The 25,193-nt window shown below is 36.6% G+C and overlaps 2 protein-coding genes across 3 annotated transcripts; one reads left to right on the plus strand and one right to left on the minus strand.

Moving 5' to 3' along the window:
• Window positions 1–2,461: 2,461 nt before the first annotated feature.
• LOC311089629 (ras-related and estrogen-regulated growth inhibitor-like protein) lies at window positions 2,462–5,034 on the plus strand. Its single transcript, XM_084124492.1, has 4 exons — window positions 2,462–2,605; window positions 2,733–2,786; window positions 2,863–2,939; window positions 3,763–5,034. The coding sequence occupies exons 1-4, from the start codon at window positions 2,533–2,535 to the stop codon at window positions 4,186–4,188; spliced, it is 630 nt and encodes a 209-aa protein (XP_083980618.1). The 5' UTR covers window positions 2,462–2,532; the 3' UTR covers window positions 4,189–5,034.
• plin1 (perilipin 1) lies at window positions 5,023–24,646 on the minus strand. Of its 2 annotated transcripts, XM_084124486.1 has the most exons (8): window positions 24,420–24,646; window positions 23,926–24,121; window positions 20,950–21,032; window positions 20,586–20,850; window positions 17,083–17,273; window positions 16,560–16,700; window positions 14,684–14,875; window positions 5,023–6,520 (listed from the first exon to the last, which is right to left on the minus strand). In XM_084124486.1, exons 1-8 carry the CDS (start codon window positions 24,450–24,452, stop codon window positions 6,320–6,322), a joined length of 1,302 nt encoding a protein of 433 aa, XP_083980612.1. In that variant the 5' UTR covers window positions 24,453–24,646; the 3' UTR covers window positions 5,023–6,319. The 2 variants fall into 2 exon arrangements, with proteins under 2 accessions (XP_083980612.1, XP_083980613.1); XM_084124487.1 differs by lacking the exon at window positions 14,684–14,875 and having other exon boundaries at window positions 24,420–24,598.
• Window positions 24,647–25,193: the final 547 nt, after the last annotated feature.

The following is a 25,193-nucleotide window of genomic DNA, read 5'->3' on the forward strand; positions in this document are numbered from 1 at the left end:
TCATTGTGGTTTGCTATTGCTGTGATCTCATGTGAGTGACAGGTTGTCTCACCCTCACAACAGTAAACACGTCATCAGAGAAGAGGAGAGATTTTGTTGGAAGTGAGAGGAGAAGTTATTTTGATTAAAGATTACAAGGGAACATTCATTTTAAATGATGTGCATGGATAAATCATAATAAGCACAGCAATATTCCATAAAAATATAAGAATTGTCCATTTTGATTTCATGGTGACTTTAAGACCAGTTCACACCAAGAATAAAGACAATAATGCTAACAACAATAACTATATTAGTGTTTATGCCAATGTGCAATGACGTTCTGTTTATTATAAGTGCACACTGATGTTATGTCTCTGCCACTTTAAATGCTTGATCTTGTTAATGTTGGGGTTCTGATTAGCCTTCAATGTTTTTGTCATTCATCAGCCAAAAAAAAAAAAAAAAAAAAAGTTCTGAAAATGAATCCAACGATTTTGGTCCTCTGTGTTGTTATTGTTATAGTTATGGTGTGGACTATACTATTTTCTTTTCAAAGATTAAAAAATAAGTTATGGTTATCGTTCTTGTTGTGAATGGGCCTTAAATTCACCATGAAATAAAAATGACAATTCTTATTTTTTTAATGGAATATTATTATAATGTTTATTATAAATTATTTATCCATGCATATTTTTTTAAATTAAATTTACATGCAATCGTAATCTTTAATCAAAATAACTTCCCCTCCCTCTTGCAGCGAAATCTCTTCTCTGATGACCTATTTACTGGCGTGAGGGCGGGACAACCTGTCAATCACGAGATCCACCAATAGCAAACCATGACCATCCAATCAATTCCTGAAATCAGAATCAAGTCCCGCCCTATATTTTTTTCTTGTTCAAGACGCCATTTCACCCGGATATACGTCACACAACACAACTTCTGTTTCCTGCCTTGGCTATAATTAATTATAATAACTAATATTGAACATTTCAATCATATTACCCAGGAGAAAAGTTTTTTTTTTATTGTATTCCCTTTTTATCCACAGTAATATCCTCCTGAGACCCAGAAAATTTTTTTTTTTGAATTTAGTTTTTTTCCATGTCATCACATTGTTTAGAGCATAAGAAACAAATGGTAAAAATATGTTTTATTCATATGTTATGCTATGTCCTCTGTAGTGGACACCAGGACTCAGTTGTTTAAAAAATAAAATGACATGAAATTATATGTATAGGCAAAAACAATGGGATTTTTTTTCAATCACCAATAAATGTTGGGGTTTCAGAATTTATTTTAACTAAAATTTGTATAAAGATGATTCTCAACTATGTTATGAAAGATATAACGGAATGAATTGATACACCATTTTACTTTATGCAATATGTGGGTAAAATGGCCATAAATTAATATTCCCATTGAATGCAATGTATCTATACACTGTATCTAATTTGCACATTAATGTTTTCTTGGAGCATCATTTAATGAAAAAAGAAGTGTAATAATTGGAGTAATAATTAGCATCATTTTAATAATAATATCTAATATTTCATAGGAATATTGATGTATAACTTATATCCATATTCAGTTGTTGTGTCTCCCAAAATGTCTGATAAACATGATTTATGTCCTGATGTCCTCTACAGTGGACATGCATGAAATCAATGCCCTGTTCTGTAACAGAAAGTAATTTTTGATTTGAAACCCCATAACGTTTTCCTGAGATGTTGGTTTATGAAATACAATTTGAAAAGTAGTCCGATTTAAATTATTATTACAATATATTATCATATTTCCATTAGAGTGCTACATTTGATCACTAAATTAATGTCAGACATTTTTAAAGACCAAGGATAAGTTGTTTTCATGGTGAAACCTCCAAACATTTGGTATCTCTGAAAAGTCCTGAATGTGCTCATTACAGGACACCCAGCTTGTGACATGTGACATGTATGGTGTCAGAGAAATTCACTCAAATATAATGTCCACTACAGTGGACAAAAGTCTATTCCTGGGTCCCAGGAGGATATTAAAGTAGGCCTACTATAGCAAGCTATAACAAAAATATGATGCTATTTTAGATTTAATTTGTAGAATACACAAACATTATTATAGGCCTGAGACTTTTGACTCAGAACTCTAATACAGTTTATATACAAAAACCTACCAGGTGTTTTCACATAAAAGTAAAAGCAATTGTTTTCAATAGCCTACTCGCACCACCTTGTGGCCTTAAACAGGTTCAATTTCTGAACGATGTAAACAAAATGACAGCAAAAAATATTGACAGTTCCGTTTAAGCAAAGTATGTAAATTCCAGTTATCGTCACTCATCTCTTTTATATCATTCAAGCCAACGGTCATGCAATAGGATATTTGATGTTGTGTTTGTTTTGAGACTTTTCAGTTCATGAAACAAACTCACCGTCGGGAACATCAGCGTCACGGGAGCGAGCACGTCTAAGCTCCGCCTTCTCCTCAACTTTGTTGTCTCTGCGGACGCGCGCCAGATCGGATCACTCGACTCGCAGCATCTTTCCGAAGGACATGACTAGACTAAACGGACAGAGAATGGATGCAAACGTCGTGGTACTCGGCACAGACAATGTTGGAAAATCTGGTACGTTTTTTATTATTATTATATACTATAATATACATCCATAAAATGCATTTCATTTTCTTTAGTCATCTTTTGTAACTTTTTTAACAGCCATATAAGCAAATGCTCATACAAGTTTGTTTTGTAGCACTTATCGTCCGATTCCTGACTCGTAGATTCATCGGGGAATATGGGGATATTGGTATGTTACCCTATTCACTAATACGTTACTTTTAATATTTTTTACATTTTTACTAACTTCTATGCTTTCTCTACAGAGTCCCTTTACACTCACAATGTCGTTGTGGATGGACGAGAGCAAACTCTGAATATATGGGATGCACCATATTCACAGGTGATTCAGTGTTTCAGAAACTGTTGTAAACATTCAAGTTAACTTTTTTGTCAACTATTTAATCTTTTCAATTATCCCCAGTGAAGAAAACAGCATAAACCTCTTAGATGACGTGCTGGTCTTAGCTGGCCTAGTTTGGTCCGGACCAAAAAATAAATAAATTTAGTCCTGGTCTGCTTAGTGCTCACATTGGCATTTTAACATACAGCGTGCATATGATGGTATTTAACCAGCTGAGAACTCGTCAAGGGTGTAGGCATCAGAACCGAATCTCCTCGCAGCAGATCTTCATTTGTGTGTGTGTGATGGAGGGATTCCAGCTGCTGTTCTGACTCCTTTACACATTTTATAAGCTCTTCACAAGTTCTTAGCATGGTCAAAATACCATCATATGTAGGCTAGACACATACAAGAAGCGCATTTAGCCCAGAACACAGCATTGTTTTGGATGTTCGGTAAATTCCATCTCAAAATAGGCAATACGTCATAAAAGCTGACCTATCAGGTTGTGAACGCATCCCTTTGTCTTTAGGTTTGGTGATAAAAACGCCAATCTGAATGCTAAGCGGGCCAGGACTAAATTTATTTATTTCTTGATCCGGAGCAAATTAACCAAGCGAACCAAACTACAAGTGTGAACACACTCTTAGAAGTAGTTAGGACCTTGTCAGGCTAGGGAAACCATTTTAAACCAGCTAAGACCATCAATTCAGATTAGGCTGGTTTCTACTTTTATCAACTGTTCTACTGTTAGTCAATAAAAAAATCATAAATAAACCATCTGAAATGTTGAATAAATGTGCGGTGGTTGTCTTCTCATCAGGACCTGTCCTTCGAGTCCTTGATGTGTGAGAAAAGAGTCCAGTGGGCAGATGGCTTTGTGCTGATCTACAGCATCTGTGACCGAGCCAGTTTCAACGCAGTCTCCAGACTCATCCAAACAATCAAAACCACTAAGGACTTTCTGGGCTTTGAGAAGATGCCCATAGTTATTGTGGGAAACAAGAGAGACCTGCACCATCGCCGCACAGTCCTCAGCGAGGAGGGCAGGCTGCTGGCGCTCTCTGCCGACTGTCAGTTTTATGAGGTCTCGGCTGCTGAGAACTACCACAGCGTCCTCATGGTTTTCCACGGGCTGGTGGATCGCATCAGGGAGTCCAGGGTGTCTGTGAAAAAGTTAGCAGGCATCAAGGGCATTGTGAAGAGCATGTCTGCAGTGTTCGCCCGCAAGCGAACGGATTCGTTGTGAAGCTGGTGAGAGCTCTGGAAATAAAGCTTACTGTATGTGGTCTGATATGACCTATTTTGAACCATCGAGAGGGACGAACTATTGCTGTGGCTCCTATGAGAGTCCGGGATCTCTCACATGACTACAGCTGGACCTTCCTCAATGAGATTGTCTTAGTTTGTCTGCATTCTCATCCATTGAGAATGTGTTGAAGGTGGAGGGTTCTCAATACAATGCTTAAGATGCTATGTGGTAGCAGATTATAGCAATCAAAAAGTGGAGTTAATATTCCATAGCATGATCTCATTTGCTTACTTTAAGCAGGAAAGATTTCAGTGCTTCTGCAAATAATCATGACGAGTGTTGGCAACAGGTAAAAACACTCTGGTGATGACGGCCGTGGGAGTCATTCATGATTCAGTGCTGTGTTCTAAAAATATAAGCAGACGCAAGACGACAATGTCTTCTGCTACATTTATCAAATACAAAAGTCTCCCACAGTATTATCATACCGAGGAGTTGTCGTCAGCTCAAGGCCGTCTTGCAGTTTAATCACAATGGACGTCTATATGCATTCAGATAACAGCACAATGTGTTTTTTGCCAGCTTCTTTTCTGAGGCTGGTCAAGTGCTTTATGAAGAACAGACCACACTGTGTAATTGTGCTACAAAATATAATAAATCACATAAAGACTTCCCCTGAATGCCAACGCACAGTGCAATGTTATGCTGTTTTTGTATTGAATACATTGTTACACCAAAATCATGTATTCGATTTCAAAGTATGTTAACTTCAGTTGATGAAAGATTGCCAATAGAAATCTGAAGTGAAACAAATGGAGTGAATACATGGTGTGCAGCTGACAGATAAATGTGTATTTATTTGTCATATATTCAAAGACCACACAGACATCACAAGTATGCATGTAAACATTTTGATCTGCGCTTTCATTCTGATATAATGACTAAAGAGGATTAGCTCAGCAAATGTTGTAATTATTCCTGTTATTCATATTAAAATATGGAAAAATTCAGGCTCAAAACAGTCACAGGCTATTTTCTTCAATTATTATGCTGTATGTGTTGCATAAATCATCTAAAAGAACTGAATAACCTTTGCTGTAATGGTTTGCTGTAACTGTCATTACATAAAAAACTGAGGACTTTTTCATCAAGCACATTGTCCACTCAAAAACTTAATAGAGGCAGTGACATGGCAACAACAACAACAAAAAATTATTATGACGTAAATAATTTATACTGGTACTTAATGAGTCACAACTGTGCAGTTTTTGTTTAATGAACCTGTTGTGTAATGATAAAATCTCATTCCTCACATCTTGGTTTTGCAAGGGAATCTTTTGGAAAAAGTGTATGATCACCAATTGCTGTGACTGTTACAATAAAATATCATTGTAAATTAGTCTGGATTTGCCCTGTGTCATTAATGATATCTGCACCATCTCTGCAATTACAGTTAGTATTATATAATCAGTCACAAATAACACAAGATATTTGTATATTCCTTACAACACACATTTTATTATTACTAAAGATATTTTTCTTAGCTACAGCTATAGCTAAAAGTTTGAGCTCAGGAAGATTTTTTGTTATTGAAAAATCAATATTTTAATCTAGCAAGGATGCATTAAAATGGTCAGAAGTTACAGTAAAGGCTTATATAATGTTTTAAAATACTGTCATTTTAAATTAAACGCTATTCTATTGAACATCAGTTAAAGACTCCTGAACAAAAGCACGGTTTCTACAGAAATCTTAAGCAGAACAACTGTTCAACATTGATAATAAAAAAAAGTTTTCTGAGCAAATCAGCATATTAGATCATAGTATAGTAAAATATTACTGACCGCAAACTTTTAAACAATAGTACTGTATATTAGTTCTCCAGAATGATTTATGTGCACAACAAAATACATTTGCTTTATTATAAAAAAGAAATGCAAAAACGAAGTACGTTTTTTTGTTTTCGTTCGCCGTTCCTGCCGTTTGGCACTGTGTGAATGTTAGAAGAGGAGGAGGAGATCTTGGTGTAATCTGTCAGACTCTTCCTAGAGGATCAGTGGTTGGAGGATTTCTTGTTGCTACTACCCCCAAGAACTACTTTCTGCTGCATAGGAATCTGCTTTACTAACTACTTCTTCAGCTGACGGGTTTCCTCCGATATCTCTTTGGGCTCTTTAGTCTTAAGAGGTGGCTTTTCAGAAATGTCACTGGGACTGTGCATGTGGTCTCCTAAACTAGACTCCAGCACCAGGGAGCCACTCAGACATTCTTCTGCTCCATCTTTCCCAGCCAATTGGGAACCTCCTGGCTTGGAAGATCGCCTAGGTATCTGTTATGAAAGAAAACAAAAGCCATTCTTTAGTTTTCCGCATGTGAAGGATCTCAAAGGTAGCAGAGATTATGGAATTTGGCAGTCAAGTATTGTTCATTCACATGAACGCATGAGTAGTAAAAACTGGCAAATGTCCTATACTAGAGCTGTATAGCTGAAATGAAAACCATCAAGTATTCTTTGTCAGACATTAATGATAATGAAAGCCAAAGAGTGCTACTTCACAATGAGGACTTGTATGTGGAATATTGTGGAATAATAGCTTTGTTTTCAATGGCTAGGCCTAAATGCGGTTGGAATGTCTCTTTTACTAGTTTCAAACACAAAATCATTTTTGACTACAACACTGTAAACCTAGTATTTGGGGAATAACGATTCTCTAAAATACAAAAAGTCCCTGAAAATACCATCAGGAAGGAACAAGTCACACAACATCTCCCCATATGTGGACTGACAGCCAGCTGCTATAGGGCAGAGTAACTTTGGTGCCAGACCTATTGGAGTCTCCTCTTTTTGTCTAGCTATTTTATGGGATCCCAAACAGTCCCAGGCCAGGGGTTAATTAGGGAGGGATGGGTCTGTCTGTGGCCAATTACAACTCTTTGTCACGTTCCCTGACCTCCATTGCCTCCAAAGTCTAAGTGACTGAGCTCTGAGCAACAGTGAAGGCTTAAGATCCACCTCATTAAAGGAATAGTTCACCCAAAAATGAAACTTCTGTCATTATTTATTCACCTTCAAGTTGTTCCAAACCTGTAGGACTTTCTTCTCGTTTCTACTTGTGTAAAGAGATATTGGAAAACATAATAACAAAAGATAACACAGCCAAATATAAACAAAAAGAAATTGCAAAAAGAAAAAGGAAAGAAAAGGTATTATGGCACAGGGGCCTAATTGGCAAGTTTCTGGTAAAGAAATTGGAACAGCAAACAAACAAAAAAAAACCAAACAAAACACAAAAACAACAAAATCGTACACTAGGCAAAGGTTTATGGCACAGCGCCTAAATGAGTGGTTCTGGCACAAAAATTGGAAAAGAAAGGCCAAAGAAAGTTTTTGTGAAATGTTCTGTAGCCAGGCAGAGAAGAGCACCTATATCTACTGCTAGAACGTGAAGTAACGTGTGGCCTCTGCGCTCTTAACACTGTGGTGCTATCAGAAATCTTCCACTCCAGACTTTCTACTCAGTTAAACTCACCCAGATCCTTATAAAACACGCAGACGCAAGCGTCAACGTATCTCTCCCTCTCACTTCTACAGATAAGCTCATGAACAAAAACAACAACAGACAAAACAACCCAGATCTCTTTAGAATGATAAGATCATCTGTGAGACGTGACTCACTTCTCAGTCTACACACATTTTTAAACAACATAATGTTTAACAAAGATACCAAGGTAGTAAAGTGTTCCCAAAACTCTCTAAATGTGTTTTAATACAACGCTAAAGCAAAATCAATGCATTTTGCGAGTTAATTGCTGGGGAAAGGATTAATAAACCTGAATTCCTGTCTTGTTTCAGGTAAGTGATAAGGGATATTAATTACTCATCCTCATGTCGTTCCACACCTGTAAGACCTTCGTTCATCTTTAGAACACAAATGAATATATTTTTGATGAAATCCGAGAGCTTTCAGTCCCTCCATCAGACCTCCAAGGTCCAGACGATAGGAAAGATATAATTAAGGTAATCCATGTGCCTCCAGTGGTTTAACCTCAATTTTAGGAAGCAAAACAAGTGTTCTGTTCGCACAAAAAAAACATAATTTACCACTTTATTTATGAAAATATTGACCTGCAATCCAGTAGGGGGAGCACAACAACGCATGCGTGTTGTGTTGACTCGAGACCGGAAATTGTTACGTGAATACGCTTTGGATAGTATTATTTTGTCAAAATAAAATTTTCAAACAAAGCACTTGTTTTGCACCTCTTTGTGCGGGCCTCGAACCCGGGTCTCCGACATGGTAGGCGGGCACCCTAACAAAGAGGCTAAAGACCACAGTCTCTAACATCAGTCACTACAGCACCTCTTGAGATCAGGGGAGTGAGGTTTACTCGCACAACTCTCACTAGCTGGCCTCCGTTACACAAGCTACGTAGAAAATGACAACACAAGAATGCCTGGCCAATGAAAACATAAACCAGGCACTCAAGACAAGAGCACACACAAGACAAGAGCGCACAGCGAGTGAATGAACACTCAATCCGTGCCTCGCAACAAGAGACAAAACATGGAGCATGAATGTCCGAACCCCAACACTGAACCGAACCCGAGCTAGATAGAAGTGTCAGGATCCGAACATACAACGTATCATACAGACAAAAGAGCGCATGGTTCAAGCTAACTCTGAACCGCACGCTAAGTTACCAATCTAAGAATAAACCAGACTGAAGTGATAGAATCCTGACATTATGCAACTGCACTCACAAGCATTGAGTCAAATTGCTTTTATGCAATTCGCTGTATGACAGACGTCATCTTCCAGCTGCTTTCTGGGTATTGTGATGTAATCGTCAACACCTCTGTGCCCAGTCCTTTCACTTCACGTGTTTGTGCAAATGGTCTGTGGCTAATTACAATATCAGACCTTGTTTCCCAGAAGCAACCAGTAGGGTTTGTACTGGTGGACATCTTCCAACAAGACTCGCCTGCTGTTTTTCAAGGAATCCCAGACCAATATGGCAAGAAGAGCGATGGGGAACTTTGAATGATTCATTACGTTTCTCTCTGATCTCATCTGGTATACACATTGTCACATATTTTGATGTCAGTGCGAGTTGCTTTTAGTTAAAACAGATCAAACATGAGTTTTAGTCAGTGACTAGCCTTAAACCTTGTCTGTGAAACTAGGGATTAGAGTCTTTGTATAATATATTTTGCAGTGACACAAAGCCAAGTGTCAAACTGTGCAATTATTCAAAATATGAATGATAAAGAATGAGAATGTATTATTTTATGGCTGAATTAATTTGAACATTTCAGTTTGACCTGCATAAGAGCAGTTACATAAACATAAAAAATACTTCATACCGTCAAAATAAAATCAAAAATAAAATCAATTCTACTTAAGCTCAGAGAAGCTTGACACTAAAATCAAATTCGTTCTATTAATTCTATATTCTTTTTATTTGTATTATTTTCTTAATGAGGATTTTTTTTAAAGTCTCTTATGTGCACAAATGCTGTATTTATTTGATTAGAAGTACAGTAAAAACAGTTATATTATGAAATATTATTAAAATTTAAATACCTGTTTGATATCTTAATATTTTATAAAATGTAATTTATTCCTGTGATGCAAAGCTGAATTTTCAGCATCATTACTCCAGTCTTCAGTGTCGCATGATCCTTCAAAATTCATTCTAATACATGCTGATTTGGTCAAGAAACATTTATTATTGTTATCAATGTTAAAAATAGTTGAGCTGCTGTTAATATTTAAATGAAAGCATAAGCATAAACTTGACTTATGGTTAGACTGAGGACAATTAGACAATGCCAGACCGTCATTCATACACCCCGATTCCCTGAATAACATCCGTCCACGTTTGACAAGTCACCAAAAGAACATCCAAGAACGCACTGATTAGTCACGATTTAAATGATGTGTCTCCATGTCAACTGACTTCTCGGATATGTGGTTGTGTGGCATTGTCATTACCTACATGTTTGCCACTGACTCTCTTTGTGCATTGAAGAAAAAGAAAAACCAAATAACTGATGAATGGATAACATTGAAGATAACGGTCAACAAAAGAGATTTGCTTGTTATAAAAGCAAAAACATTTTGAATATTACTATTTACCAGACCACAGAAAGTCTAATTTTAAAGTAAATAAGTCAATATGAAAGTCAGTATATACAATTTTCACAGGGTGCCCTCATGATAAAATATTAAATACCATTGAGGGCACACTGTGACAATCTTACATTGATTTTCACATAAAGACTTTGTCAAGCTTTGTCAAATATACAAACACTATTGTTTAAATAAAAATATATATAAAAAAATATATATAAAAAAAAAATTATATATATATATATATATATGTGTGTGTGTGTGTGTGTGTGTGTGTGTGTGTATATATATATTAATTGAATATAATTGAATATGAATAATGTACGCACAGCTGTGTTTAGTAATTATCCTCGTAGTGTTCGCTACTTGAGTTGTTCCTTCTCCTGCACTCCTTGTCCGGTCACTGTAATATCTACACTGTAGTGTTAAGTGTTTCCCTGCTTGTTAGATGATTCTTGAGTGTTATTATTATTTCATCTTCAGCCTGTTCCTGAGTACACCACAGCCACAGTAATATTATTATAAGTGTTTTCTATTTTAAAATGTAATTTATTCCTGTGATGGAAAAGCTGAATTTTCAGCATCATTACTCCAGTCTTCAGTGTCACATGATCCTTCAGAAATCATTCTGATATGGTGCTCAAGAAACATTTCTGATTATTATCAATGTTGAAAACTGAGAAACTGAAATTGATCCATTTAATACATTCTTGCTGAATAAAAGTATGCATTTCTTTAAAAAAAATTACTGACCCTATTTTGAATATAGTATTAATAAAACAATAAAAAATAGAAAGAAACTAAAATAAATAAACTGTTATTCAATTACTACTTAAGTTTAAAGCATTATTAAAAGTTGTTAAACCCAGACAGGAACAGTAGCCCCTCGTCTGCCTGCAAAAATAGTCAGATCAGCTCTATAATCTAGACTCATCTGTTTTTGATTAAATCCTTATGTGTGCATCTCCTCTTCACACAATACTTCACAAATGGGTCGAAAACATGTCTGCACACGTGCTTGTGCTGCGCCGGGTGCCCTGTCTTCTCAAAGAAAGTAAAACTTAACCTGCTTGACAATAAACTATAAAATACAAGCAGGATTAAAATGTATTTCAATTAAATTTCACCAATTGTTGAATTATAGACTTAAAGTGCTCCTATTATGCTTTTTCAGATATTATCTTTCATGCAGTGAGTTACATAGCTGTTTGCAAATGTAAAATGTCTGCAAAATTCAAAGTGCATGTCTCCTGAAAGAAAGAACCGATTCTGAACTGCGAAATGAGTTGTCAGTAATTTCAGCAGCAATTAATTGGCTGGCGGTAAGACAGCAACATAATGACATTATTTAAAAAGAACATCACACACCTGACGAAAACATTTCTGGAGCTTTATAAGGAAACAGCCAAGCGACCAAAACAACATAAAAGTTATAGATTATAATTACAATTATTAAAGCTACACTGTGTAGGATTTTCTCCCATCTAGCGGTGAAATTGTTTATGACTACCAACTGAATATTACTTTCTAGCCCCTCCCATTCCGATGGCCTTTTAACTCCTACGGTGGCCGTATTATTTCAAATCTGCCGGCAGTCGCGAGTAATCTCCCCCTCGCATTCTTCACGGTGCCACTGAGTGTAAAAACGCAAAAGGCGAAGCTTGAATTTCCAGGTATGTCCCTCTTTGGCTAATGTACTTTCAAGATGGAGGCGCAACATGGCTGCCGCCATTCGAGCGACTCGCTCGTATGTATTCTAAATGGCAGATTCTACGCTTACGAGAATACTTGATTAGTTGGTAGAAGTAATTACACATTAATGAGCACATATCATTTTGAAAGAACAAAGTGTTTTTTGCTAAGAATCAACTTAAAAAAATTACACAGTGTAGCTTTAAAGCAACAACATGGAACTTTTCAACCTTCATAATATATTTCCAAGATCCTTGTGATGGTACATCGACTTACAATAGGTTGAATGACACGTCTGCCAGAGCCTGACGGGGTCTGTATCGCTTTTACTGGCACTATGTAACTTCAGGGTTCGGGTAGTGACCAGAGCACAAAAAGAACTACAAAATTCGACTGCTTTACGACGTCACTTCCCCCACCACTTCGTCAAATTTGGACGTGAGCGGCCAACCAGCGTTTGTTTTCGGCTTTCGTGCGTATGTTTTTGTCATGGGGGCTGTTTATGCCACTTCATGCGTTTTCTCAGATCTGATAGCTATCCGATCGTGAAAAGACCAGGTGTAAATGCCCTCCGAAATGCATTCGAGACGGATTTGAATCCGATCCCTCAAACCACTTCAGGAGATCTGAGACGCATTCCAGACGAAACTGGACAAGTGTAAATGCATATAGTTGTTGAAAGAAACCAAATTGTACTTCTTCCAAAAAATACTAAAAAAATAATAAATAAAAACGTGTGAGAGCGTGTTATAGGCTATATGTTATATCCAGATATGACGACGCGCTGGAACACGCATCACCACAGATGAGCAACTGCATCAAGCCAACGTGCAAACTATCGCAAATCAAAGTGAAAGTAAGTCACAGACGCTTAACACACAATCTTCATCATTAAAAGTAAAGAAACAAAATGATCTTACGAGGCTTACTGCTCTCTCTTATTGCGGTCTTTGATTTTGAAATTTTAGCTGATGATCTACAAAATGCAGCTCATATCTGTTGCTTTCGGTGACGTGCACTCTGCATATAGCGCGAGAATTGAAGATCGTATTTAAATCCGTTTCGCAAAAATACATTTATGTGACCAGGTGTAAATGTAATCGTTTTGATAAATCAGATAGATATGCCTCACAAATTAGTTTGCCAGCTTAACAGGTGTTGTGAGGTGTATTTATCACGTAGTCCTGAGGGATATCAGACGATGCTGTTGACGTTGATTCCTGCGATTATCATGAGAACAGCTTTCAATATCTCACATAATTATCAGGACATAAATAAGCCTAACGTAGAGGTTGTAAATAGTATAAACGAGCACAATTTGCAAACTACTGTATTATGATAAATTGCAATAATCATGTCTAATGACATCATAACGGCCAATGTTATGAAATAATGCGACTTACATTTAACTTAATTGATGTTATCTGGCATTTTGTAATGTTTACATTCCAATAAAAACAACAGAAATTAAATTATACAGTAGGCCTAGACTATAGACTATTTACTTGTGATTTAGCTGCAATCATGTAATAACGTTATAATATAGGCTTATATATTTACGACAGTGCAAGTACTCCACAGCGACTCTAGGGGTCGCTGTTTGACAAAAACACAAATTCTACTTAGTGTGGCTTTAAGATTACAATTATTTCCATTATTTCACGATTTCTAGTAGCCTGTTTGTAAAAGCTTTACATTTTTATTTCAATTTTGTAATTAGCAATTCATTTAATTTGACCTGTGAAGCAGATTTGAGTGACAGCATTAAAGTTTCTTAAGGGTCAAGAACATTTTTCTAATGGCAATGCAGACATCATTTTTATTACAGACAGCAAGTTATCTGCATCTCCTGTGCAGCATCAAGCCACTCCCATAATAGCTGTTTAAATTAATGCACGGCTTACACTAACTGTACTTCATGTGTGGAAGACTCAAATAAAATGATTAGGTGATTATTCCCTCACTAATAAATCTCTCAATGAGTAAATTTGGCTGTGTCTATTGTCCGTAGTTCAATAGGGAATAGGGTAGGCTACTCTTGTAGTAGGCTACTTAAGTTGTACTTAAGTAGCAGTGGCTGGGACAGACTTTAAGTGTCACCTCCGCTTAAAAAAGAAGCAATCTAATCCTAAGCTTATGGACCTGTTGCCATGACAGCAACTCCGGGATGAGCTTCGAAGAGCCTAACAATCCGGAATCATGTAAAACCATCAACCGTAAAATCCAGATAACTGAATAATCCACGTACAATATTGTACTGTATTTCAGCTACTCGACTAATCAAATCTGAGAACTGGAACTATGCTTAAATTCGGCTCTGTGAAGTAAAACGACTAACTTCTTAAATTATGAACCTCTTTAATTAACCATTTTCTAAAGTGATGTATCCAAGGTGATTTAAAACATTTGTGAACATTAAACACTATTAAAATAATTCAATGTCGCTCTCAGTCTAGACAGAATCCATGAAGGAAATATTCCCCTGCTATGCAGAGCTGTGTGTGTGATCACAGCAGGCGTTGGTGATGAGGTTGAGGTGTGTGAGTTTGTTTGTGTCTGTATGTATTGAAGGTCCATTCACATGCGAAGAGTCCACGTGAACTAGATGTCAGACGCGTCAAAGCACGTGAGGAGCCAAATCAAATCAAACCTGAGGACTCACTCACCAGCCCATAATAAGAAAGGTTGTGCAGCGCTCGCTCCCTGACTGCACCAAAGGAACCCAGGACCATGTTGACTCCATCCTTAGCCAGGTTGAAACTGGTTTGAGGGGTTTTCTTTACATTACCCAGTACAGATTCATTGACTTTAAGTAACTGCTGCCCTAATCCACTGACCAGACTCAGCAGCCCATTACTCTGCAAGAAAAAATAGCATCTTAATATAAGTGTGCTAAAATGATTAAGCAAACAAACAATCCAACATTTTTCTTACGCTTTTATGGAGATCTGTTTATTACTCTCCAAATGTGTAGTAAAAATACTATACAGAATGGTATCCTGCCAGGACTGCAAATTAAAGTGTTGTGTAATATTGCTTAAATCTCCATGCCCATCAATAAAAATGACCATTGACAATGTAATTTTTCTGGTGCATTTTTAAAGGTGTGGTGACATTGGTAAAAAAAAAAGGTCCACAGTCTATTGTCAATAGTGTAGCGTGTATGAAGCACTGCGCAAACAGAAGTCACTTTAAAACCATGCAGCTTTCTGTTGGTCAATGCACTCGAATAGTGAGCAACTTGAACTGCGTGGGGAACTTTTTTGCCCTTACATGAAACTCCTGATTGCACAGATTCCTGTTAAAATGACTAGGTTTCACCCCCAACATTTACAATGGTAAATGTGACCGCACCTTAAGACTATAAATGCCTACACACTCAAACAAACAATCTAGGTCAAATAGTGAAATTGGGAAGTTCAATGGGGCGTATGAATGTTTATGGTATTACAGTAAATCGCGGGACATAAATAGCTAGCCAGAAAATATTTGGTCAATAAAAGGTCAATATTTTAAAGGGACACTTTACCTCTGGAAAGATGAATGTGTATTTAAAATAGGTCATTTATGTAGAAGAAATGTGAAATAGACTAAGAAAAGCCAGAAAATGTATTTTTGGCTTATGTGGATGAAAGACAACAACTCCCAGAATGCACTTGCTTCGCTGCCCTAGGAGGCCACTCCCAAGCCACGCCTACCGGTAAGAGAGGGCAATTGACAACAACAAAGCTAAGCTACTAGCGAGTCTCCGTGATGAGTTTGCCCTGGATTTCGAGATCGCTCAAAATGTCCGGGATTCGGCTTTTGCGTTCTACAGTCGCCATTCATCATGTTTACTGTGGCGAGCAGGACGAGGCTGAGGGGCGCAGGAGAACGGCGCGAGGCCGGTGGCGTCATTACTGAGACGCACCGGTCTCGCATCTCTCACGGAGGAGCGGGAATTTTCTTAGCAATGTTAAAACGCACATCAACCGATCACTTGTTTAGCGTTCATGTAAACACTACATTCAGATTCACGAATCGGAATGAATTCAGCTAGATAGAAACAAAAGGTGTGCATGTAAACAATGAATGGCGACTGCAGAAAGCAAAAGCCGAATCCCGGACATTTTGGACGATCTCGACGGCTGGACATGTCCGGAAAAAAGAGGATGGCATTGGAAATCAAACGCACTGGCACTGATCTGTGATAGGTCTGTTAGCGCATTAGGTCCAACCCCCTATGGGCGGGTTTGAAAGGGTGGGAACTAGTGCTTGTAGTCTCAACAGAAATCCCCCCCTCTTACACTTCCTCCGACAATGACGCAAAATGACGATTTTTGCGTCATTGTGGGAGGAAGTGTTAAGAGGTAAATACGGATTTCTCCCATCTCAGGGGAAAATGAGAGAGTGTTGCACGACCATTCAATAGTATGACTGGGTTTCTAACAATGCAAAGCTTAATGCAAATGGGTGGAGTGTTCCTTTAAGTTTATGTAAGTGGCAAATATTTACAATGGTCTTACATTACTAGAACTAGTGATGCTGAAAAGATCCACTCACCTGGAGCTTCTCATGCTCATTATTGGTCATCTCCACATGAGGACCGTGCTGTTGGCCATCTTTCAGAAATGCTGCTATAGAGCTCGGGAGTCCTAGTATCACACCGCCTATAGTCTTCATTGTCTTCATGGTATATTCAACCTTAAAGAACACAAAATCAACATTTACACCACAGACATCTTTTTTGGTTTGTTTATTGCTTATACATTTTTTAGTTTTAGTAAAGACGATAGATTTTGTATATACTTTAATGCAAATAAAATGCATGTGCCCGATTTACTGGGCTCTCTGTTTGAGTCTACTGGATTGGCAGTGTGTAGTAATTTGGCGTACTAAGTGTGCTAATTGAGCGAGCTGTATGCACAACTGTGGTTTCCAAAACGAGGGCCCTTAATTTGCTGTGGGCTCTGTGAAGAGTTGTACACTTCAAACACTTCAAAAGGAAACATGTGCTCAACACTGAAGCCACATTTTGTACTTGTTGGAAGGACAAACTAACACTTGAATACTGTTTGCTGCTTACCAGGGGACTCACGCCAGGGATCTGTGTGACCAGTTCCTGACCTTGACGTTTGGAGCGCTGGAGCTGTGCCGCGGTCTTCTCAAAGGCACGTCTGCAGATGGTGTCGGCCAGCGCTCTCAGCCTGCTGAAACTGGGATTCTGGCCAGAGGATCCAACATCAGGCTCCTTCTCTCTCATACTCCCATCATCCTCTGCAAAAAATTAAATAAAATCTTATGTGAGGACATAATAAGCGGAAGGGTGGTATTTATATTGCTTTCATGTTCTTTTATAGAGATTCAAACACACACATCTTATTCGCTCACTCTCTGTGACAATAGACTGCGAAAAGGATTACAATTCCTTTATGCAGCAGAAATAAAAAACAACAATGGAATGAATAGACAGAATAAGATATTGAAAAGGTTTGGGGTCAGCAAGATTTTAAATGTTTTTGAAAGAAGTCTCTTATGCTCACCAAGGCTGTATTTATTTTTGATCTAAACTACAGTAAAAACATGATGTAAATTTAAAATGACTTTTTTATTTTAAAATGTAATTAATTTCTGTGATGGCAAAGCTGAATATGCTGATTTCCTCAAGAAACAGTTCTTATTATCAATGTTGAGAATGGATGTGCTGTTTAATATTTTTGTGGAAACCTTGATACCATTTAAAAGTTTGGGGTTAGTAAAAGAAAAGTAAGAATGCATTAAATTGATCAAAATGTGGGTAAAGACATTTATAATGTTACAAAAGATTTCTGTTTCAAATACAGGTTGTTCATTGATCTTTCTATTTATCAAATAATCCTAATAAAACATTTGATATAATATTATTACTGTATGAAATAATATTATATATATTATTTAATAATATAACAATTATTAATAATTGAACATCAAATCAGCATATTAGAATGATTTCTGAAGGATCATGTGACACTGAAGACTGGAGTAATGATGCTCAAAATTCAGCTTTGATCACAGGAATAAATTACATTTTAAAATATATTAAACTGTTATTTCTAATTGTAATAATATTTCACATTGTTACTGTTTTTACTGTATTTTAAATAAATATCTATAATTACTAATAACTTAATTTTTGTCAACTATAGACCTTATGTAGCCCCGCCCCTTTTCAGCGCTGCGCTCGTTGTCTTTTGACTTCCGGTCTGTATTTTCACAGCGATCTTGCGTATTTATGAATGAACGGCTCGTTTTAAAATCTTCCCGGTCTACTGACATTTGTTGAGACATCGGCTTTAAACATTACAATCCTCATGATAACTTTCGTTAACTTTACATTAATTAAATCCACTTCAAAAGCTAATTACCCCTGGACAGCAATGCCATAGAAATATACAGAGCGACCGCAAAAACGGAAGTTCAAAGACAATATTCTAAAGATGGCGGCGCCCTCGTTTCTCTGGCGCATAAGGTCTATAACAATGCTTTGATTTTATTCTTTTTTTTTTCTCCATATTTTTTCCATATTTTCTTTTACACTGTTGCTTTCCCATGAATTGTTTTGTGCAGGCTTCACTGTGACATTTTACCCGGTATGTGACAACCTATTTTTTTAAAGTCTATGGTGACAACACTGTAATAACTGGCACCAGTTTCCGATATAGTGGGGGAAATGAATTCCTCCGGGCTAGAAAATTACAAAAACAAAAAGATGGCGGTAGCACTAAATCTTCAGGTCATAGATGATGTAAGGGTTAAAAAGAGAAATTCCTCAGGAAGCACTTCCTCTATATAAACAAAACAAACATCACCCAATGTAATAATGACACACATAACCAGTAAGCTCCAGGCTACAGAAGCATTCAGGCCTTCTCGCTCAATAACCAACATTAAATGCAATCCAATTCAATTTACAAAGGCAGACAAAACACACACTAAACAGATTCCCTCTGCTGAATGTACCATTAAACATGGCCCCAGAAAGACATAACCATGAAAACTATATTGGGATAGAAATAACCGGCAACGTGCTTCTTCTTTAGGGCCTCGTGAGGAAGGAATTAGCACATTCGACACACTTTTACAGACACTGATAAACAAAGGATAACCAAAAAGAGCTCACAGGAAACGTTTCTGTTTCTAAGGAATTAAAGGAATCATTGCCTCTGAGCAGAAAGGTGTCTAAAGTCGGGTTCACACTGTTCGATTTTGGCCACGATTCGGCCATCTGAGACAAATTTTGAAAATCCTAAAAGATTTCTCTGATCCTGGGCCAAAATCTGAAGTCTTTCACGCTTTTGGTGTGAAAGGTCATTTAAATGTGCCAAAAGCTTTAAAAAACAAGCAAGCAAGCCAAGCATAGGTGAGAAAAAGTAAAGCAAAATAATGGAATACAATATTTTCCATTAAGACGCAATGGCTTGCTTTTTTCAGAAAGAAATACATTATTATAACGCATTACTTTTAAAAGTAACATCCCTTAACACTGGTCAGGAGCACATGTAATGCACACTTTGTCTTTAGAGAGGTGACGGTTCTCCTTTTTAGTGTAATTTTAAAATTATGTACATACTATTATATTTTGAAACAGCTTTTATTGTTATATTTTTCAGTAATTTTTTAATATATCTATATATGTGTATATATGTGTGTGTGTGTGTGTGTGTGTGTGTGTGTGTGTCTGTATATATATATATATATATATATATATATATATATATATATATATATATATATATATATATATTAGACAAATTATGCAATTTGAAGCCATAAATGCGAACACGTGCCTCCAGTCCGGACACATCTCTGTAGAGGAACAGACACACGGTGGACACTTAAAGATGAAATATTACAATAAATAGAGAGCAAAGAGGAAACAACACTACTATATAGTAGTTCTTCCAGGCAATGAGTCACTATAGATCAACACTTATTCAATCCAGAGCTCTATATTAACTTTATCTGTGGCTCTATGACTTGAAACACAACAATAGAGTCCACAACACAATAAAACATTTTTATATGACTATAGTTGATAGGAAAAATAGAATTGCAAAGACAATGTTTACATTTAACAGAATAGATACAATTGCTAAATGCATGGTTTAACTAGTATGGAAGCATATTTCTGCCACATAAGAGAACAATGCTTTGGAGAATCGAAATTATGTCATCAAAGTAAAAATTATGAGATAAGAAGTCATAATTATGGCATACATTTTTTTTTTTTTTTTTTTTTTTTACTTTTTATGTTAGAATCACTTCTTGTCACTTTAAGAACTTCTTGTCATTTTGTCATCGTTTCATAATCATAATTTACCAAAACAGTAATGACCTTCCATATAGACATGGTTCAATAATAGAGAGAAAAATAGAGTGAAAGCAATGTAGTCCAAATGATAATGCACATACAAAGTCATGTTCGGGGACTTTAACAATAACGTTTCGGCGACATCTAGTGTCTAGCTATAAAAGCACATGCACTTTGCTGCTTTGAAATTATTTTATATATGATTTTCTTTTAATAAGCATATAACATTATTTGAATACCTGTCTCAGCTGAAGATTCAGGAAGGACATATTCGACCAGGTTCTCCGTCAGACTTAGAGCCCTGTTGGCTCTCTGCTCGGCCAGGTACACAAGCTTGCTGTTAAGGACATACTGTATGCCGTCCCTTATGGCATTCTTGCTCTGCTGGTACCCAGAAGATACCTTGCCCAACACAACGATAGAGGTTTGTTTGATCGGACAGGCGATACCATCTTTGGCGGTTTCCAAAGTTGAAGACATCAGTTCCTTGATATTTGCTGCCAGCTGTTGTGGGACAAGCAAACAAAGTACCTGCATTTTAAATGTCTGCCAACAGAAAGGGAATCTAGTTAACAACTTAGTGAGCAGTTTTAACCACATTACCTCAGTTGGCTGAGACTGCAAGGCCGGTACCTTCTCCTCCAGGCGGTCCAGTCCTCTGCAGGCCATTGAATTGGCTGCTACAACTATGAATAATAAAAAAATTAAAAAGAAAAATGTGTTTTACGTTTTATAACTTGAGAGTGAAACACTCAAACATAGGCTACTAACACATCTTTCATTATTGCAAGCATATGCTGATTCATTTGATGAAAATGGCTCTTTCAGAATGTTTCCCTAGATAATACTAAGCCTTCCCAACTCCTCCAGAAATCATGAGGTTGACCTTTCATTTCTGAAATCAATGCTGAACTGATCTGGAACTTGATATAGGCTTTTATGCTCACCAAGGCTGCATTTATTTACAAATACAGTAAATATTGTGAAATATTTGTACGATTTCCAGTAACTGTTTTCAGTGTTTTCAGAACATAATTCATTCCTGTGAATTAATTCTTCATGAATTCTTCAATTCTTCATAAAATTCATTATTGATCAATTGAATGCATCATTGCTGAATAACAGTATTAATGACCCCAAACTTTTGAACAGTAGTGTGTGATTTCATTTATGGTGTCTATGATTTTTTTTGTTACTCTCAACAAAACTAACATATTTAGTTTAAATACTGTAGGCCTATATATAACATACAAATTTTTGATAATGCTGCAGTTACATATACTGAAAGTGTATTATGCCATACACAGGCTACAGAATATCAAATCATTAGCTCATTGCAAAAAGGAAATCACTGGTGAGTCAGAGTGCTAGTAACATGTAATTACGTCTCTCGGCAGATTAGTCTTGTGTAATGCTGAAGTTGGTCCTTGAAGGGTTCAAATATTTAACATGATTGCCCAATTATTGATCTGATCACAAACCAGAGTTCAGTTTTGCAATTCCAGACTATAACCCTGGCTGCATTGCATTTCTCAACTTGTATTTGAATTCATGTAATAAATATATTTGTTCAAAATACACAGGAGGAAAAAACAGGAAAAAATGTATTAGTAGCCTACTGTTCAAGTTAAATGATCTGTTACTGTTATCTTTTAATATCAATTAAGATCACTATTAAATGTAAATGAATTTGTCAAGTAAGGGACATCCATGCAGTGCAATAAACAGGTCACTAAACTGATAGATTTAGCATTGACCTGAAAGCACAGCATCCACTATAGTGGACATGACAGAAGACAGACTCTCCCCCACCGGAGCATCAATATCCACATTTTTTTAAAGACCATTATAGACTCACCAGATTACTTATTTTGCTGGGTCTCACTAAAACAGACTTGATTGCAATACAAAAATAAGATATTATCCTGCTCAATTTGTTTTGTTCTTCATATATTCTGACTGATTTATTGCCAAACTAGAATCTGAACTGCAGACTCCATTCCTTTAAATCATTTGTATTGGACATATGTGCGCTGGCCTGTAACAACATTTTATTTATATATATATATATATATATATATATATATATATATATATATATATATATATATATATATATATATATATATATATATATAAATAAAATGTTGTTTTAAAACAATAAATTCAAACTGTTTTTCATCATCATTCATTCATTATATTCATTACATTTTATATGAATGCAAAAGAGTATGCAAGTAAAATGAATATATTTTGTTTGAAAATATGTCAGAGTAATAATGTTTGGTTACTAATATTACTATAACTATAATGTTACTATATGTTCTGATAAATTTCATGTAGGCTAATATATTATTAAAATAAAATATATTTTCTTGCATTGACTCTCTACTCTGTTCTCATTATACATGTTGCCACTTGGCTCTATTTTTAGGAAACACGGAGTGTCTTTTCATCTATATGCAGACGACACTCAAATCTATCTGCCTTTTAAACGTACTGACACAAAGGGTCTAGAAAACCTTTATTTGTGCTTAAATGAGATAAAGTCCTGGATGTCTACTAATTTTCTACTCTTAAATGCTAGTAAAACGGAAGCTATTGTATTTGGGCCTCCAGTAGAAAATGAGAAAACATTGCTTAATGCGGAAAATATTTATTTTGAGATCAAACCTACTGTTAAGAGTTTAGGAATTACCCTAGATTCCGCCCTTAAGCTTGATAAACATATTAACACAGTGGTTAAATCCTGTTTTTACCACCTAAAGTTGTTATCCAGGGCCAAGTCTTTTCTATCGTCGAACGAGCTTGAAAGAGTACTAAATGCCTTCGTGCTATCCCGCCTTGATTATTGCAATTCCTTATATGTGGGATTGCCGCAGTTTTCTATTACTAGACTGCAAATGGTCCAAAACGCTGCTGCCAGATTCTTAACCGGGCTCCGCAAACGTGAACACATCACGCCAATTTTACGGTCGCTAAACTGGCTGCCGGTGCGTTATAGGGTCGATTTTAAAATATTGCTGTTTGTTTTTAAAACCTTAAATGGTATCGCCCCTTCATATTTATCTGAACTTTTGACAGCAAACGTGTCTGTTAGGTGTTTACGTTCCTCCAGCAGTCGAAATCTGTCCCAGCCTCTCTCGATTGAAGTCGCGAGGTGATCGTGCTTTTGCTGTTGTGGGTCCTAGGCTGTGGAATACCCTCCCAATTTCCCTGAGAACACTGACCTCCTTACTTGAGTTTAAACACAAACTAAAGTTATATCTTCTCGAACAGGCATTTCCTTGATTTTTTTTTTGACGAGGTTTTATATTATATTATATTATGTTTCTGTCTTTCTGTTTTCTGTGTATTTTATGTAAAGCACAGTGGTCAACGTTGGTTGTGTTTACTTGTGCTATATAAATAAAGAAAGAAAGAAAGAAAGAAAGACTGTTTTATAAGCTTACGTTCCACCGGGTCCAAACAGACCCTGGAATGCAAAAGGTGTATAAAGTTTGTAATGCTTTAGGAGGATTAAACCAGTTTAATAGCATAATGACTTTTAATAATATTACAGAAGATTTGAAGACTTACGCTGGGGCTCCAGTAAATCGAGGGCAGGTTGCAAACTCCATACAGCCAAGCTGCCAGCCTTACTCACACCTTTCTCATACAGCCCACACACACAACTTATGATGGAATGAGACTGTTTCGTACTGATGTAGGTCTTCTCGATGGATTCGAGAGCAGCATTGACAGATCGAAGATTGAGGATTCGAAGAAATACATTCTGTAAGGAAAACTTGTCATGCTTCTTGTTCACTTTTGTACTCTCACTTGAAAAAGTGCATTACAACAGTACAATCATGCATATAAACGATAGTTTCTTATTTAGCTTTCACAGTTTTTAATCCAGTTGAACTTTTTTAGCCCTACCTTTTCATAGCCTACACAACTGCTGATAAACAGCAGTGACCCTCAAAAAGAACACATGCATTCATATAAAAAAGTGAAAGACAATAACCTTAAAAAAGAAAAACTGAGCTATCAGCAGGAGGACACCACCTGTCACAAATTTGAAACAGTACCTGATCACCGGTGTCCTTTTTTTCAGACGCCATCTCCAATAGTCTTCAATGAGCTGGTGAAATATGTGGAGAGAAACTTTAGCTGGCCTAATCCCACATGTACACAACAATCTCGTGACAGAATTATTAGATCATGAGTATGTGTATGTCTCAGAGTAAAGCTCAGTATATAAGAACAAATCACAGTTCTACTCCGAGTCTGAAATGAACTACACCCACTGAACACTGGCAACCCTGTCATGATTTCAAAATCTCTCCCGAAATTATGCAAATGTGTTGTTTATTGCTAAATCCCAAAGTCTGTATTTACCATGATAAACTGAACTCAATTTAGGCCTGCAACAGACCAAAAAAAAAAAAAAAACCCCACCTGTCTAAAAAAACCTGGTCTCCTAGCCTTACCATGAAAACTGTTTGAAGAGAAACCAGCCTAACAAGGCTAACTAAGACCAGACCATCTTAAACTGGTTTCGGATGTTGTTGTTGTTTTTTAGCAGGGTAAATGCAGTGGTCAACTATTTGATAGTGGGTTGCAAAGTCAAAGATGGCTGAAATGTGACCACCACAGGGCTACATTTCATGGAAATATGCAGCATATTAAGCCTAAATATTAAGGTCATGTTAACACTAACTACTCACCGTTATTTTTGCTTGTTTTTTACTCATGTTGCACATTTTCCGCTAGTATGTTCTGTGATGTACTAACATCTAGAACCACTAGATGTCAGTGTTCCACAAGCACCTGTTACTTTCGCTATATAATTTTTGCCACTA

The sequence above is a fragment of the Abramis brama genome (assembly GCF_963993115.1).
Source record: "Abramis brama genome assembly, chromosome: 9".
Classification (NCBI taxonomy): Eukaryota; Metazoa; Chordata; class Actinopteri; order Cypriniformes; family Leuciscidae; genus Abramis; species Abramis brama.